This window comes from Montipora foliosa, chromosome 2 (assembly GCF_036669935.1).
Source record: "Montipora foliosa isolate CH-2021 chromosome 2, ASM3666993v2, whole genome shotgun sequence".
In the NCBI taxonomy this organism is placed as follows: domain Eukaryota; kingdom Metazoa; phylum Cnidaria; class Anthozoa; order Scleractinia; family Acroporidae; genus Montipora; species Montipora foliosa.
In genome coordinates this window covers 18,900,951-18,915,950 of record NC_090870.1, presented here as the reverse complement: position 1 = coordinate 18,915,950, position 15,000 = coordinate 18,900,951, and the positions used below count along the sequence as shown (strand labels likewise).

General features: G+C 37.8%; 1 protein-coding gene across 1 annotated transcript in view; it reads left to right on the top strand.

The window, feature by feature from the left end:
• The first annotated feature begins 3,828 nt into the window (after positions 1-3,828).
• Positions 3,829-15,000, top strand: part of LOC137992614 (ubiquitin-conjugating enzyme E2 R2-like) — a 20,499-nt gene continuing 9,327 nt past the window's right edge. Inside the window, exons 1-3 of the mRNA XM_068838050.1 lie at positions 3,829-4,124; positions 4,215-4,301; positions 4,376-4,473. Coding sequence (XP_068694151.1) covers positions 3,948-4,124; positions 4,215-4,301; positions 4,376-4,473 — 362 coding nt within the window. The 5' untranslated portion in view covers positions 3,829-3,947. The remainder of the gene's footprint in view (positions 4,125-4,214; positions 4,302-4,375; positions 4,474-15,000) is intronic.

Here is a 15,000-nt window from a genome sequence, read left to right as displayed (position 1 = left end):
TGATTTTGTATACTGTGCCAGTTTGTGGCCAGTCAACCTTTTCCTGGGCTTTCCGTAGCGGGAACAAACTGTTCAGAGTTCTCAATGGTTTGAAGGCGACTTTGATTTGTTGTTGCATTAAAAATCGACCAATCCTTTTCAAATACCCTGCACATAGGGTAGCACCACGAAACCATTGGTTGGTAGATCGGTGCATGGGGGGTTTCGACAGCGATCTTTCGCAGCTATTGATGAAGGATGAGGGATAATTACTGTCTCACAGTACAGCCTTGAATCGTTTCGTTTCTTCGCGTTTCCCCTTTTTCTGTGTTGACGGTATGTTCTGTGACCTGCGTGGTAACGTACGGACTACAGATCTCTTATAGCACATGGGGTGGTGAGAATTGAAATCGAGATAGCGCTCTATGTGCGCCGGCTTTCTGTACACATTTACCTCAAGCTGCTTACCCCTATATGTTGTGATAGTGTCTGGGAAAGGTATTTTTTGTCCGTTGGTGTTCTCAAGTTCTAGAGTGAACTGTACGTTGGAGTTGATTGAATTGTGGTGTTAGTGAAACTCATCTACGTGATCCTTCCTAAGACACGTGTGACTGTCGTCAACGTAACGGAGCCACTACTTAGGGGGTGGTGAGTGGGCAGGGGCACCCAACGACCAATTTGTTGTAAAATGTATTATTATACCCCAGTTAATGAAAATAAATGTTATTAAGGCATTTTCAGGTGTTTTACAATGTTGCTGGGAAAAAATTATCTGTTCCTTTTTCCCAGCAAGACACACAAGAAATTTCCCAGCCAGCTAGATAAAATTGGTTGGTTTCCCAGCCAGCTGATCAAATTTATTTCTCAGCCACGAATTCCGCGCGCTTTCAAATCCCTCGATCCGAAACGACCAAAGAAAAGCGACAAAACCGGGACAAAACAGGGTTTTTCCGCAAGCGCAATCACTCTGACCAGCCGTCGTATGTTTGTGACTACTCTCTGAGAGAGGGAAGGGGTTCTTTTTTTTTTTTAGACGTCCTCAGCCTTCAGAGTTTCTACAGCCAGCTCGGGTTGAAATGCTAACCTCTAGCGATAACAAAATTTGCCAGCGAGCTCATCGAAACACCTGTATTTTTGCCAGCCAGCAAGATTCCTCTGGGGAACAGATGATGTGAGGAACAGATTCGTTGGGTGCCCCTGAGTGGGGCAGTCTCCTCAATCTCTTCCATGACGAGGCCGTCTATAACGGGACTGATTGGAGAACTAATTGCACATCTAAATGTTTGTTTGTAATGGGTTTTGTCGTGTTTAAAGTAGTTGTGATTGAGAACAAAATCTAACAACTTCATGATGTTGCTGCTGGACATATTTGTACGTTCATTCAACTAGATCGTGGCCTTTTTGAAGCTTCTCGTTGGTAATGGTTAGAGCTAGATCCATGGGAATGGAGGTGAATGAAAATTTAACGTCCAAAGAGACCATAATTTCGTCACTGTCGACCGGATGTTGCTAGATCTTTTGAGCAAAATCTGAGCGCGCGTTCAACTTTAATTCAAATGGACGATGTTCCATTGCATACAATCCTCTACGCGTTCTTTGGGTTAAAATGATGTTAATCATGAATGAAAGGGGCCTATAATTCCATGGTAATCCATTCTGGCAAGTAGTCTTTGCTTGTCGAACGCTTTGGCAAACTCTAGGATCGCCAAGGACACCGACTGATAATTGCACTGGAGAGCAGACGCGCTATCATGGACCGTCTCTATCAGTTGTGTTTCAGTTGACGTTTTTGCCCTGAAACCATGTTGGACATCAACCAGTATGACAAAATCCTCAAGGTTTTTCATGACATGACTGTGTACAATATGTTCTGCATGTAATGCAGGACAGAGAAATTAATCTATAGTGTTTAGGATTACTCTTATCCCCTTTCTTTAAATGCAGCACACGTTAGCCATGTAAGCCTCCCTCCAATGTTTAGGTAATTCACCTTCGTTTATAGATGTCTGAAACATATCCGTTAGAATCGGAGCAATCTCTCTTGCAGGCATTTTTAGCAACCACGGGAAAAGTTGGTCGGTGCCAGGGCCTTTGATTTCCCTCAGCGATTGCAATTGTTTCTCGATCCCTCTCTGGTGTATTATTAGTGGACCTATTCCTGGTATGTCATTTGAGCCCAGGGTGGGTACACATGCAGGTGACATCGTCATGGGTAAACACGCTGCCGAGAATTGTTGATTAAGCGCCTCAGCCTTGGCCTGCTCATCGGATGTTGTTTTGCCGTTGAATTTCAGATCACCTACACCAACTTTCCCACTTTTGACTTTCTTTATATGGAACCAGAAAGACTTTGGACCCTCCGTAATAGTTCGCGTCAGGAATTGCACTGTGTACTGGTTCCTCGATTTTAGAGAGTTCCTTATTCACTACTTTCCTAGCATTTTAAAGGCAGCCGAGTCCTCAGGTCTCCCAGATCTCCTAACTTTATTGTAGAGCTGACTCTTTGCTTGGCCTACACAAACGGTGATGGTAAGGAGGGAACCATGGAAGGCTAGTACGACTTAAGGGGAAAAATTCCAAACTTTGCTTCGTTCCTACCTACTAGATGAAATCACAAAATTTTGTAAGAGTCTTGATAACACAGTTTACAGATTGGCTCCAAGAGTACCTTGTGATTCGAAATGTAAGTTTAAGTATTCCACATACATTTGCATCAAGTCAAATATCAGAGCAAGTACACTTAACATAGAAGTCGCCAAAATCTTCCGTTTATGGTCTTTAAGGCGGTGTTACACTGTGCAATTTTTCGTGCAACTTGTCTCGCAATGGCGTTAAGAGACAAGTTGTAACATACCTTGCAACGGCCAAAAACGTTGCGAGACCAGTTTCAGAAACCGTTGCGGAAAGTAGAACTGAGTTCTACTTTCCGCAACAGTTGCAATGAATTTTTTAAAAATTGCGCAGTGTAACATCTGTCCTGCCATCTTTTACTGCCTGGCCCATTCTCGTCACCAGAGCCTCGGGTCGACCCGAGGCTCTGGGAAACTCTATGTAGGAGAGCATGCGCCGTAGGGTTCTTATAGCCAAAACTTGGCTATTTGAACCTTACGGCGCCTGCTCACTCCTCGTGCAAGAACATGAATGCACCAAATTAGAGACGCTTTTGATTGTTCTTCACGAAAACCAATGACAAGACACTTTGTTTCAGGGTTCCCTCTTCTCTCCCTCAGTCAAGAGAAGAGCTCTGGGGTCGAGAATGTGCCTGGCCGACCTGCACATCACCTCGATCTGATGTGATTGTGAATCTGTCATGCGTCGACATCGGGCTTGTATCGCAATGCCGGCATGCTCAAATGAAAGCGGTAAAAATCCCCATATTTCCACGTGCTTTGCATGTTTGCAGTTGTGTGTGTGGGTTACTCGCTGTTTTGTTCGCTGTTTTTTTCAAACGTAATTGAAGTTGTGTTAATTTATTCGAAGTATCACTAGCAAATATGACTAAAGCTACTTATCAGAACATCAGAAAGCTGTGTAGAGGTGTGTTTTGTAGGAAAACACTTGGCTCGGCTGCTTTTCACAGGAGATTCAAGTTCTCTCTGCATACTGCCAGAAAGCAGCACACAAGTCCACTTTCCCTGAATATTTCTGGGCAATCAGTACAATAAAAAATATTATTTTACGAGACATCGAATGCACTTTGCTAATCCGTGATTACTACTAGTTTTCTCGTCAGTGGAAAAGGGTTTCTTGGTTTTTTTTACTTCCGATTTTTCATTTCCGGTCTCACGTTTTTTCTTCCTTATTTGGAACTTATTCATGACGTTTAATTTGCTGGTGGGAGTCTGGGTCTAATAAATACACAGCTTGGTGAAAGAAAGTGTGTGGCATATGTCAATGTGAAAAAAAACTTTTAGTTATTATCTTCCGCTTTAAACGGCCTTGACTGGTGTAGAAGAGGGTTTTGGTAAATGGCCGCACAACCACATTCATCAGCTGTGCGGGCATTACAGCTGGAGTTAAAGAAACTCACCGAAGAACCAGTGGAAGGATTTGTTGTCAATGTGCCAGATGAGTGCAATCTATTCGAATGGGATGTAGCGATTTTTGGTCCCCCTGGTACTCTTTATGAAGGAGGTTACTTCAAAGTAAGCAACTGGTCGAACGGATTTGCCTTTTTGTTTTTTTCACCTAGATAATCAAGATTTACTATTTTTTCTACGAATTTTTCCCTTCAGGCACACATGTCGTTCCCTCCCGGATACCCTTACTCACCTCCAACTTTTCGATTCCTCACAAAAATGTGGCATCCTAATATATACGAGGTAAGAATGGTCGACGAATGAGTTGCTGCTGAATTTTATAAAATTGAAGTTAAATATTTGTGTTCATTCTCCAGTCCGGTGATGTTTGTATTTCAATTTTACATCCCCCTGTGGACGATCCACAAAGCGGCGAGCTGCCATCAGAACGGTGGAACCCGACACAAACTGTAAGGTGCGTATGAATCTTTCCTCTTTCATGGAAGAGAAAGTGAGCAACTATGGTTGGGCTTATGTTAGATAACGTCGCCAGTGAAATAACAAAATAATACATATATAAATCCAAAATAATCGGTAAAGGGAGCCCCATTCTTAGGAATTCTGAATTCGACGTGCTCCTTTTGTCTGGTAGAAAGATCTTTGATATTGTCATTGTTTTACGAACACAGTGTTATTTGGAGCCGGTGATTCCTTTAATTTCTTCATCATATTGGTTCATTTGTCGAATTATCAATTGTATACTTTTTGTGGTCAAAGAATTTCAAAGTGGACTTGTTTTTCGGTATATTTTTGTCACACTGCCGTAACGTGGGTTTAAAGGCATGAGCTTTCATTGGGGGCTAGAGGTTTAGGTGGGAAGATTTACCCAAATCCCCATAATTGTGGCTATAATTTTGGTGTGAATAACGCGATGAGTTAAGCGTACACTTTAACCCAACAAATAGCTTGCCGAGCCAAGATCATAGCGGGACAGAAATGTGTCTCTGTTTTTGGATAATTTAGTTAGTCGCTTAGATTTTTTTGATGATATGGGTGGCTGTTATAGAATTTCATACTTTGCAGAAATGTTATCTTAAGAGGTCAAGCGAAAATTGCATTTATGGTACTTTCAAATCTCTCATCAATTGGCTTGTCTCAAAGCCGTTTTTATATGCACGGTTCTAATGACAATTCAAAAGGGAAAAAGAATGAATAAATTATGCTCTTTTGCCATTCAAATTTATGGGAAAAACTCTCTCAGCCAAGAATATAAAATTGAGGATTCCCAGCAAAATATTGTATTTTATGTACGTGTAAACTGCATCTTGTTTGTAAAGAAAAGATAACTCAAAGAAAAACATTTTCCAGAAGGAAAAGAGAAGCCATTTTAGATTAATTTCTACATTCATACATGTCATGTATGTTCAGGTTCCTAATTCATTTATTGAATGTACATTGTTTTACATTTTGTTAAAATCAATAGCCTGCAGTACATTATGATGGACTACAATGATGTAGATTTGTTGCACCTTGCTTTTTATACTGATACAGTAAATAGTATTTTTTTTATCATCTTGAATGATATTTTTTCATTATTGCTGTAGGTGATTTCTTTAGAAATAGAAGGAAAACAACAAATCTTATAGAATGCATCTATTCCTATATTAGCGTTTTCTTTTTCTGCAAGAATGTTTGTATGCTTTTGCCTGACCAGTACTTTTCATAGTTACTTTAAACAGATGTTTATGATGGTTGATCGATACCCTAAGGGGTTAGATAAGTACCGGTATTGTAACAGTTATAGGATGGATTTGTCCACTTTTGTCACTCCACAACTCTTTCACTGAGCTGTGTTTGCTTCTAATTTGTGCCATATTTGGACAGCCTCATTTTTGAGAACTTCCATGGTTACTAGTATTTAATTGTGGCACTGTGTATTTTCGGAATTGAAATTAAGTAGGAATTTCGTATATGAGCTTTTCAACAGTCTTTTTAGATTAGGACATATTTTAACCTTGCATAGTCTTGTGTAACACTTAAGGTGCATGGCAAGATGTGGTGGTCAGAACACAGGTACCCCTAGCTAACATTGTAATTTGAGCATCATGATCAGTTAAAATTATAAGGGTTTGTATGGGAATTTTAAAACATGTTTAGGAGTCAAAAATAAAGAACATGAATTGAGCAAAAATGCCTTACCTTGTCTTCTTGATACCTTATCAGTGTTTTTCTCGCGTACTTTGGCCATTTCAGCGCTATTCCAGTGGGTTGTAGGTTCGCTGTTTTCTCTCTCTATATTTATCTTCAAGGTTGGAAACTCCGATGAAGTAGTCGGAAACACAAGCTACTGTAAATTCTTCCAAAAAGCTCAAATTGACCCAAAATTCCACTGAGACCAAGTATGATGTGCTGGTACATATTTCAATCCTCATATCAGACAAACTTTCATGGAAAGGAATTGAAAATCGTTGAAATGGGGTGATTTTGCCCTAAGCATCATACATGATTCTTATGTCCCATGCACGAAACCGTTGAAAAACACCTTACCGACAGGGCCCAAGGTTCAAATTTGGTACACACAGGGTGGGCGACGAGGCTTTAGTCTCAGTGACAGGTACAACGCCAGGCCCTTCTCAGGAAAGTACTATGCTGTCACACAGATACAGGCAAAGCTCAGGAAAATGCTGATGCATTAAAAATGTTTCGCAAACAGAACATAAACATTCAGTTTGTTTTACATTGTAAGTGTCACTGACATCGTCGCCCACCTGGTGTTTAACAAATTTGAATGTTGGGCCCGGTCGGTAAGGTGTTTTCCAATGGCCGTGTACGGAACTTCCCTAGAATTGTGCTGAAACAGCCAGAAATCCAGAGAACAAACCATAAATAAGACAAGGAGGCAAGGCAACAAATTCTGATGTGTTTTAAATTCTATTTTAATGCCCTAAATAACAATCGCCAAATTCCCCATACAAACCCTTATAAAATGTTTGTAATGCAACAAAGATTCTCCATGAACTTAGGGTACCTATGGTCAGAAGTAAGAAAAGTAGTACATGGCAAATAACAGTTGGCTGATCTTTTCAAAAGTAAGTGATTTTTGCCAAGGAGTTGATTACTCACGATGATAGCGGTGCGTGCACACGCAGAGCACCATTGTTAAAGGGGCTAGGTCACGCTATTTTAGGCATTTTCAGCACTGATCGAATGGTCATAGAATTATCTAAAATATTAAAATAACTGTTCAAAACTATAGAAGAACTCTAACAAAACACAGGGAAGCCAAAAAGGGACATGGATGGACAAAATTGGAGAGGATTGAAATGGATTGAATTTGGGTACCTTTGAAAAACGTCGGCCCAACTTTTTTCAAATTTATATCAGTCTATATCAAAATGTCATTTACAAAGCTTGAAAATCATTCTCAGTTGTTATGTGGCCGTGATTTTGCAAATGAAAGACTCTTGCTCTGCCAATTTGATTTTTAGAGCTCATAATTAACAAAATTAAACAAAATTACCTAAAGTAGCATGACCTAGCCCCTTTAAGAAAATATGGTAACCCATTGGTAGGAGAAATGTTGGTTTTATAGCTATGATGTCATCGACTGTCCGTATGTTCACCCCTCAATGTATGCCAGTGTGACCAGTATCACGCTAGTTTACAGCATAAATCTTTGATATGGGACGTCCATGTTATGGTCAATTGACACCTGTCAAAACAAAGTATCCACTGACCAGTATCAAGTGACCATATCGTGGGCTCATGTTTAGAGCTTATCGAGGTTAGCTGTTTTTTGAAGTTGCCTGCTGACCAGTTAATGGTTTTTCATTGGATGGCAGGCTCAACCCACTTTAACTCACCTAAATATAAACAAGGCTTCATTTTTCATGCACTTTCTGTGGCTCGATGTAGCTACACGGCCATATTATGAGAACTAAAGCTCTTAACAGTCAACACTTTTTATGTTCAAGTGGAAAAAAGTTGGAAAATATTTTCTTTCTGGATTTTTCCCTGGTTTAAATCCAGTTTGACATAATTTCATGATACATGTAGCTGTGATCCACTCTGGTGGCGACCCAGTTATTCAAGTCAAGCATGGGAAGGATATAAACTTAAAGCTGAGTGTTTATGACCGCGCACTGGTGACTCAGTTGGTTGAGCATCGGGCTGTCATGCGGGAGGTCGTGAGTTTGACTCCGGCCGGACCAACACTCAGGCTCTTAAAATATCTGAGGAGAAAGTGCTGCCTTTGTAATTACATCCGCAAATGGTTAAGACTTTCGAGTCTTCTCGGATAAGGACTATAAACCGTAGGCCCCGTCTCACAACCCTTGAATGTTCACAATCCAGTGGGATGCAAAAGAACCCACACACTATTCGTAAAGAGTAGGGCATGGAGCTCCCGGGGTTGTGGTCAGGCCTCATTTCGTTCATTTATGTGCTGGGTGAGATAGCTAATGGACTGATAGCGGCTGCCAGCGGCGCCTGCATATGCTGATGTCCAATCTCACCCATAGATCACTTGCTTGTAAAGCGCATTTGAATATGCCAATACAAAATGCACTATATAAATTCATTACCCTTACCATTTATTTTTCATTTGTTTACAGCTGTTATTTTTTGTTGCAATTTGTTGCAATTTTTGGCATATCTTTAGAAGCTCTGATAAGGTTGCATGATGCCTGGAGGACCTATGGCTACAACAGAATACCAGTAATAGCTCAAACTTGGTGGAAGAACACAAATTCTTTTCTTAGGCAGTAAAGAGTTTGTTATTTTTACGAATGCGTTATTTCAAGTGGATGCGTATTTTTAAAAAGTGGTTTAATAGGTTTTCCTTTGTTGAGAAATGAAACTCAAACTTTTATTCTCAACTGGAATTAACATAACAATTATCTGCAGTTTTTTGGACATAAAGAAATTTTAATAGTTTATATGTTTGTTTGTTTTGCTCTAAAATGCAAGGGAACAAGTGCTCTTTTAATCATTTGTTCAAGTGTTTTTCGATGTGCCTCGACATTGACAACAAAAGTTTGCCCTTATGTCATAAACACATATTCGCAATGAGTTCTCATCAAATTAGGGAGACATATCACTATCTTGTGTTTTCAGAAGTTTCTTTAAAGCTCCTACAGGTAATTTGTTGGTGCGGGTCTTGTTTGAAGTTTGTCCTTTCCTGGTAGCCTTGCCGTATTTTGCAGATTTTTGTTCCAAGCCAAGCTGGCGTGTTTCAATGAAATACCTTAAAATGTGAATGATCTCGTTTTCAGAGATAAAGTGGAATACAGTACGTCAGTAAAACTCTTTTTTGACCTTGAACTGACAAAGTTTTGCAATGGTTTCTAATTTTAGCGCGATTCGGACCTATTTCCTGGCTATTGACAATTGACTCTGAAATGGCTTTTTTCCTTTTCCATTCGCTCTCTGAGGATGTGCTTGTTTTCTTTTAAAACTCATGCAATTCAAGAAAAATTCATTGCCAAACTGGTGAAATCCAAAGTAAATTTTGCTTGAAAAACCGAAAAGAAGGAAAGAAAGCAAGGAATAAGATTAAATTAAGCAGTAACCAGAACCACCAAATCACCAAATTTGAAAGCCTTTTATTTTCACTAACCCTACAGGCAGTGAGAATAAATAACCAGGGAGCTCCGCTTTTAGGCATGGCTAAATCTATATATTAGTTTTTTATTTATTTATTTATTTATTTATTTTTTGCCACAGAAAGAAGAAGTTAAAATACAAATATGAACAATCAAAAAAGAGAAGATGGAAAGAAAAATTATTGAATTACATTGGTGGCGAGGAGGCCTAAAAGAAACTACTAAGCTTATGTAAATTAGGCCTCCCCAAGTAAAAGCATCTATCTATTGTTGACATGCAAGTTGGCAACGGAGAATACAATTGTTACAAACATTTAGTTATTTAACAAGTTGAAATATAAAGTAATGAACAGAAATTAAAAACAGTTTGAACTTACAAGTTGGTAATGAAGCATGCAATTACAAACACTTAGTCATTTAATTAAGGTGTTGAAATATGTAAACAGTTGTGAAAGTAAAATTACAGGGTGAAAACAATTTGACACAGGAAGAACAAAATACTTAATTTTCAGAATAGTTGTTAAAAAAGAATGACTTAAGTGCTTTCTTGAAGGAAGCTGTTGAGGAAGAATTCATTACATCAATGTCAAGAGAATTGTAAAATTTAGGTCCCTGATAGAAAACAGAAAATTGTTTAATGTTAGTCCGACAGAAAGGCAGACAAAATGCATGAGAGTTTCTCGAATAATATGTGTGAATTTGACTGTTTAGAGTGAATTTGCTAGCTAACTTGGGAGGAAGAGTTCGAATTTGATAGGAGAACATGAATTGACCAAGTTGTAACAGGTTAAGATCATGGAAAATTAGGATTCCAAGTTTCTTAAATATAGGGTCAGAATGAGCATTAAAATGAGATTTATCTATGATTCTCACCACTCTTTTCTGCAATTTTACCAGACGAACAAGGTTAGTTTTATAGGTGGACGCCCAAACTATATTACTGTAAAAGAAGTAAGGATAAACAAGTGAAAAGTACAATACACGTAAAGAGTATGAAGATAAATAAAAACTTGATTTCTGTATCATTCCAATTGATTTCGACACTTTGTTAGCCACATGAGAGATCTCAGACTTCCAGGTTACGTTTTCATCGATGATCACACCCAAGAAAACTGTTTCTTTAACTTGATCAATTTGTTGTTTATTTATCAAAATTTGAAAATTATAACTTCTACGTTTTTGGTTTGGTTTGAACACTATGAACTTGGTCTTTTTAAGATTCAGTGAAAGCTTATTAACCCTAAACCATACTGACAACTTATTTAACTCGATATTCAGCTGATTAACCAAATAATCAGGATCTTTACCAGACAGAAAAACGTTGGTATCGTCCGCGAATAAAATCAGTTGTAGTTCCGTAGATGCATTGACTATATCATTAATGTAAAGAAGAAAAAATAAAGGCCCTAGAATAGAGCCCTGAGGAACCCCACAGGATATATTGAAGCGAGAAGAAACATGACCGTTGAAATCTACAAATTGTAATCTGTTAGAAAAATAGCTTTTTACCCATTTTAAGGCCAGTCCACATATACCATAGTGTTCAAGTTTGTCAAATAAAATGTTATGATTAACTGTATGGAATGCTTTTGAGAGATCAAGGAAAATACCAACAGCTATATCACCACGATCTAAAACAGAGGAAATCTTATCATACAAATCAATCAAAGCAAGTGTAGGGGAGTGATTTTTCCTAAAGCCATATTGCTCATCGCAAAGGACATTTAAATTAGTTAGATAATCATTTAAACGGTTATAAATTATTCTCTCAAGAAATTTGGAAAAACTAGGTAGAACTGAAACAGGTCTATAGTTAGTGAACAACGACTGGTCATCAGCTTTGAATAAAGGTATTACCCGTGCTATCTTCATTTGATCTGGTACAGTGCCATGAGCAATTGACAAGTTAATAATGTGAGCCAAAGGTTCAGAGATTAATTGGATAGATTCCTTTATGAGGGACATTGGAATGTTATCATAACCCGCAGCTTTGTTGGATGCAAATGATTGAGCAATAACAATAATTTCTTCTTTTGTTGCCGGATTGAAAAAGATAGATTCTGCAAAAGATCCTGAAAGAAAGTCTTTATGAGAAAAAGGATGAGATTGTATTTCTTTTGCAAGGTTAGGACCAATACTGGAGAAATACTTACAAAATTTATTCGCGATGATAACTGGATCAGATATTTCTTGACCATCAGATGTGAATATTGAGTTTACTTTAGGCTTTGATTTCTTCCGATTCAAGATGTCATTAAGAATTTTCCAAGTAGCATGGGTATTTGCTTTTGCATATTCTAATTTCTTCTCATAATATAATCGTCTAGCCGATCTCAAAATGTGATTTAATTTGTTTTTGAAAGACTTATAGAGTAGATTGTTATTCTGTGTCGGTTTATGAAGGAATTGTTTATAAAGTTTGTTTTTCCTTTTAATCGACTTGAGAAGAGCTTTAGTTAACCACGGTTTTTTAATACATCTCTTCTTCGGAATCAATTTCCTAACAGGAAAACAGTCATTGTATATTTTGGTAATTTTATTAAGAAAACTGGTGTATGCAGTATGTGGATCATTGTAACCTGCGAGTGAAGACCACTCAACACCCTCAAGTTTTTCAACAAACTTGGACCGATTAATTGGGTTCTTATCTCAGACAAAAATGGGATCTTGTCTAGAATGATGTCCTAGAGTGTTGTCCGAATGAATAGAAAAAACAGGAAGATGATCTGAGATGTCAGTAGTTACATGTAGGTACCATTAAATGTGGATCTGATTCACAACAACTTTGACAATGTTGCGATCAAAAATGAAAAAGGGTCTATTTCCCGGGTTAAATGAACAGAAATAATATGCAAACACTAAAATGTATGCAGTTTTATTAAAACTGGCGAAATTTATCGGCAATAACGTTTCTCGCGCATTGGCTATTAAATAAAAAATAAAGTTACATTGGCTGAAAATTTGACACTCATGCCATTAACTTGTTCACTCAGGCCACCAACTTGCACAAATTAAAAATTCAGTTCATGAATCAAAATGCGATCAAAAACCCTCGTGGTGATCAAAAATGTTCATGGCTGAGTGAAAATCGAGCCATTTTGAGGTAGGAGCATTCTTCAGTCAAGTCTCAACTTCCTGGCCTGAGGTCAAGTCTGCAAAATTAAAATCAAACAAGTTAAGTACTTTCAACTTCACATAAATTACAGTTTTATGTGTGTGTACTCTTATGTATGATAAAAGTTAGCCAATCAGTGCACAAGAAATTGCTCAGTAATTGTAAAAATTTGTTCTGGTCTATTATGACAGTTTCTGTAAAGTTTTAGATGTGCATTGTAATACGTGACTTTCATGTTTCTTTCTGGACTATACAGGCAGAAATTATGGTAACTACAGTACTTGCTTATCATTTCAAATAGCTGCAAGTGTACTCCATATCTTTCTTGTTTTCTTCTATGCTTTACCACTTTGTTAAATGTTATAATTTTTCCTGTAAATATTATTTACTTGTTTGGTTGGGATGGCATTAGCCAAAAATTTGTTTAAGTGCTCTTCAAAACGCCCTTAATTTAAGCAGGCTCCAAGAAAGTTGCTGCCATGAGGATGAATGGAAAATGTCTTGTTTTCCTGAAGATAAGTGCTTTAACCATTTGATGTCCAAACCTGCCTAAACTGGCCAGACAGTATTTTACTCTGTCTAACGCCAGACGATTTTACTTGTCCATGGGGAACCCCTGGGAGTCAATGGGTTAAGCTGCAACCCTTTTGGTTGCCAGGGCAACTTGAAATATTTAGTGACTAAAATTGCAGCAAAAGTCTCCAAATTTTTAATTTTTTATTAAATTTACATGTCCACTACAACAAATAACTTAAGGCCAAGCCAGGAAATTTTTTTTTTTTTTTTTACTATAAGCCTGTCATATGTTAGGCCAGGGACAGGGTTTGGCCTGACATGCAGCCACCCTTGTCAGACAAATTTTGTTTCCACACTGATTAAGTGGAACTCCTGTGGCAGACCACTTTATAAATTGTGCGGCGTCTCATTTTCATCGTCTCATTTCAAATGATTCAAATCTATTGCATTGTTCTTAGCCATTAGCAGCCAAAACATGGTAGCCTTCTATTTGTTTGACAGCAAAATCCTTGCGTTTCGTGATTTAACTTCATACCTGAAAGTGTTTCTGCTCTAGCACAATTAGAATCACATCCAAGGTCTTATGAAGCAAAATCACTTAAAATAAGTCAAGATTCATGTGGGAAGACACCACTGCTGCTATTCAAATATTATTCTTCCGTCTCTTTCGGGGGAATTTTACGAAAATCTTTCAAGATTCTATTGAAATGTCTCCGCAAGATAAAGTATTAATAAAGAATCAAAGTAGCAGCAGGTGATAGTCACACATGACACGGTTTGGGCAAATGGGAACACTTTGTTAAAAACACAAAATTCCTTGGAACATTCACCAGATTGGCCGTTTTATACTAGAGACGTATAACTTGTCTAGGATGCGCATGGGCAAACTATCGAGTTTAGTGTGTTTTCTAAGATGCCCTAAAGTGGATACTTTGTCCAGATGCATTATGCTTCTTGTGCCCGTCTTTATACTTGACAAATTAAAAAAATGCAGAAAAAATGTTTGTCCAAGTTCGTCCCAGATGAATTATGCAGGTAGCTTCTTCAAGTACCAGTCTAGAGCAGAAATTACATAAAACAGAAAATACTTAAGACAGAAAACATAACAACTCCAAATGAAGACTAATCCCAAGTCACCAAAACACAATGCTGAAATTCTGGTACCTGCAGAAAGAACCATTATGCGTCTCAAGTATAAAAAATGCCAATTACGTATGATGTGCTACTCATTGAAACCAACTTGCATAATGGTACTCTCAACTGATAATTATTTCTTGTTGACCAATCAAAGCTAATACAAGCCACAAGTTTTTAGAAGTTTTTTCAGACCAATGTATTAAAAAAATATTTTTTAAATTTAATGTTTGAAATACTTATATGCACATGTATTTTCCCACGCAGTAAATCACAGACAGAAAATCACTGGAACATGGCAATACTGTGACATATTTTACGAGGCACAATGTTTATTTTAAGCAAATTGGAACAAAAATGTTGTTTAAGATGGGCTGAATTTTTTTGCACTTTCATAAAGCATTTTTCTGCCATGATGATTATAAATTATTGTTGATTTTGTCTACTACTTAAATTATGTAACTTCTGCTTACTTATGAAATTTTCTGTGTTTACATTAACCCTTTGACGTCCAACCCGGCCGAAACCGGCCGGACTTAGTATTTTACTCTGTCTAACACCAGATGATTTTACTTGTCAATGGGGAACCCCTGGGAGTCAATGTGTTAAACAGTGTTAAAATCCAAAGAGATGC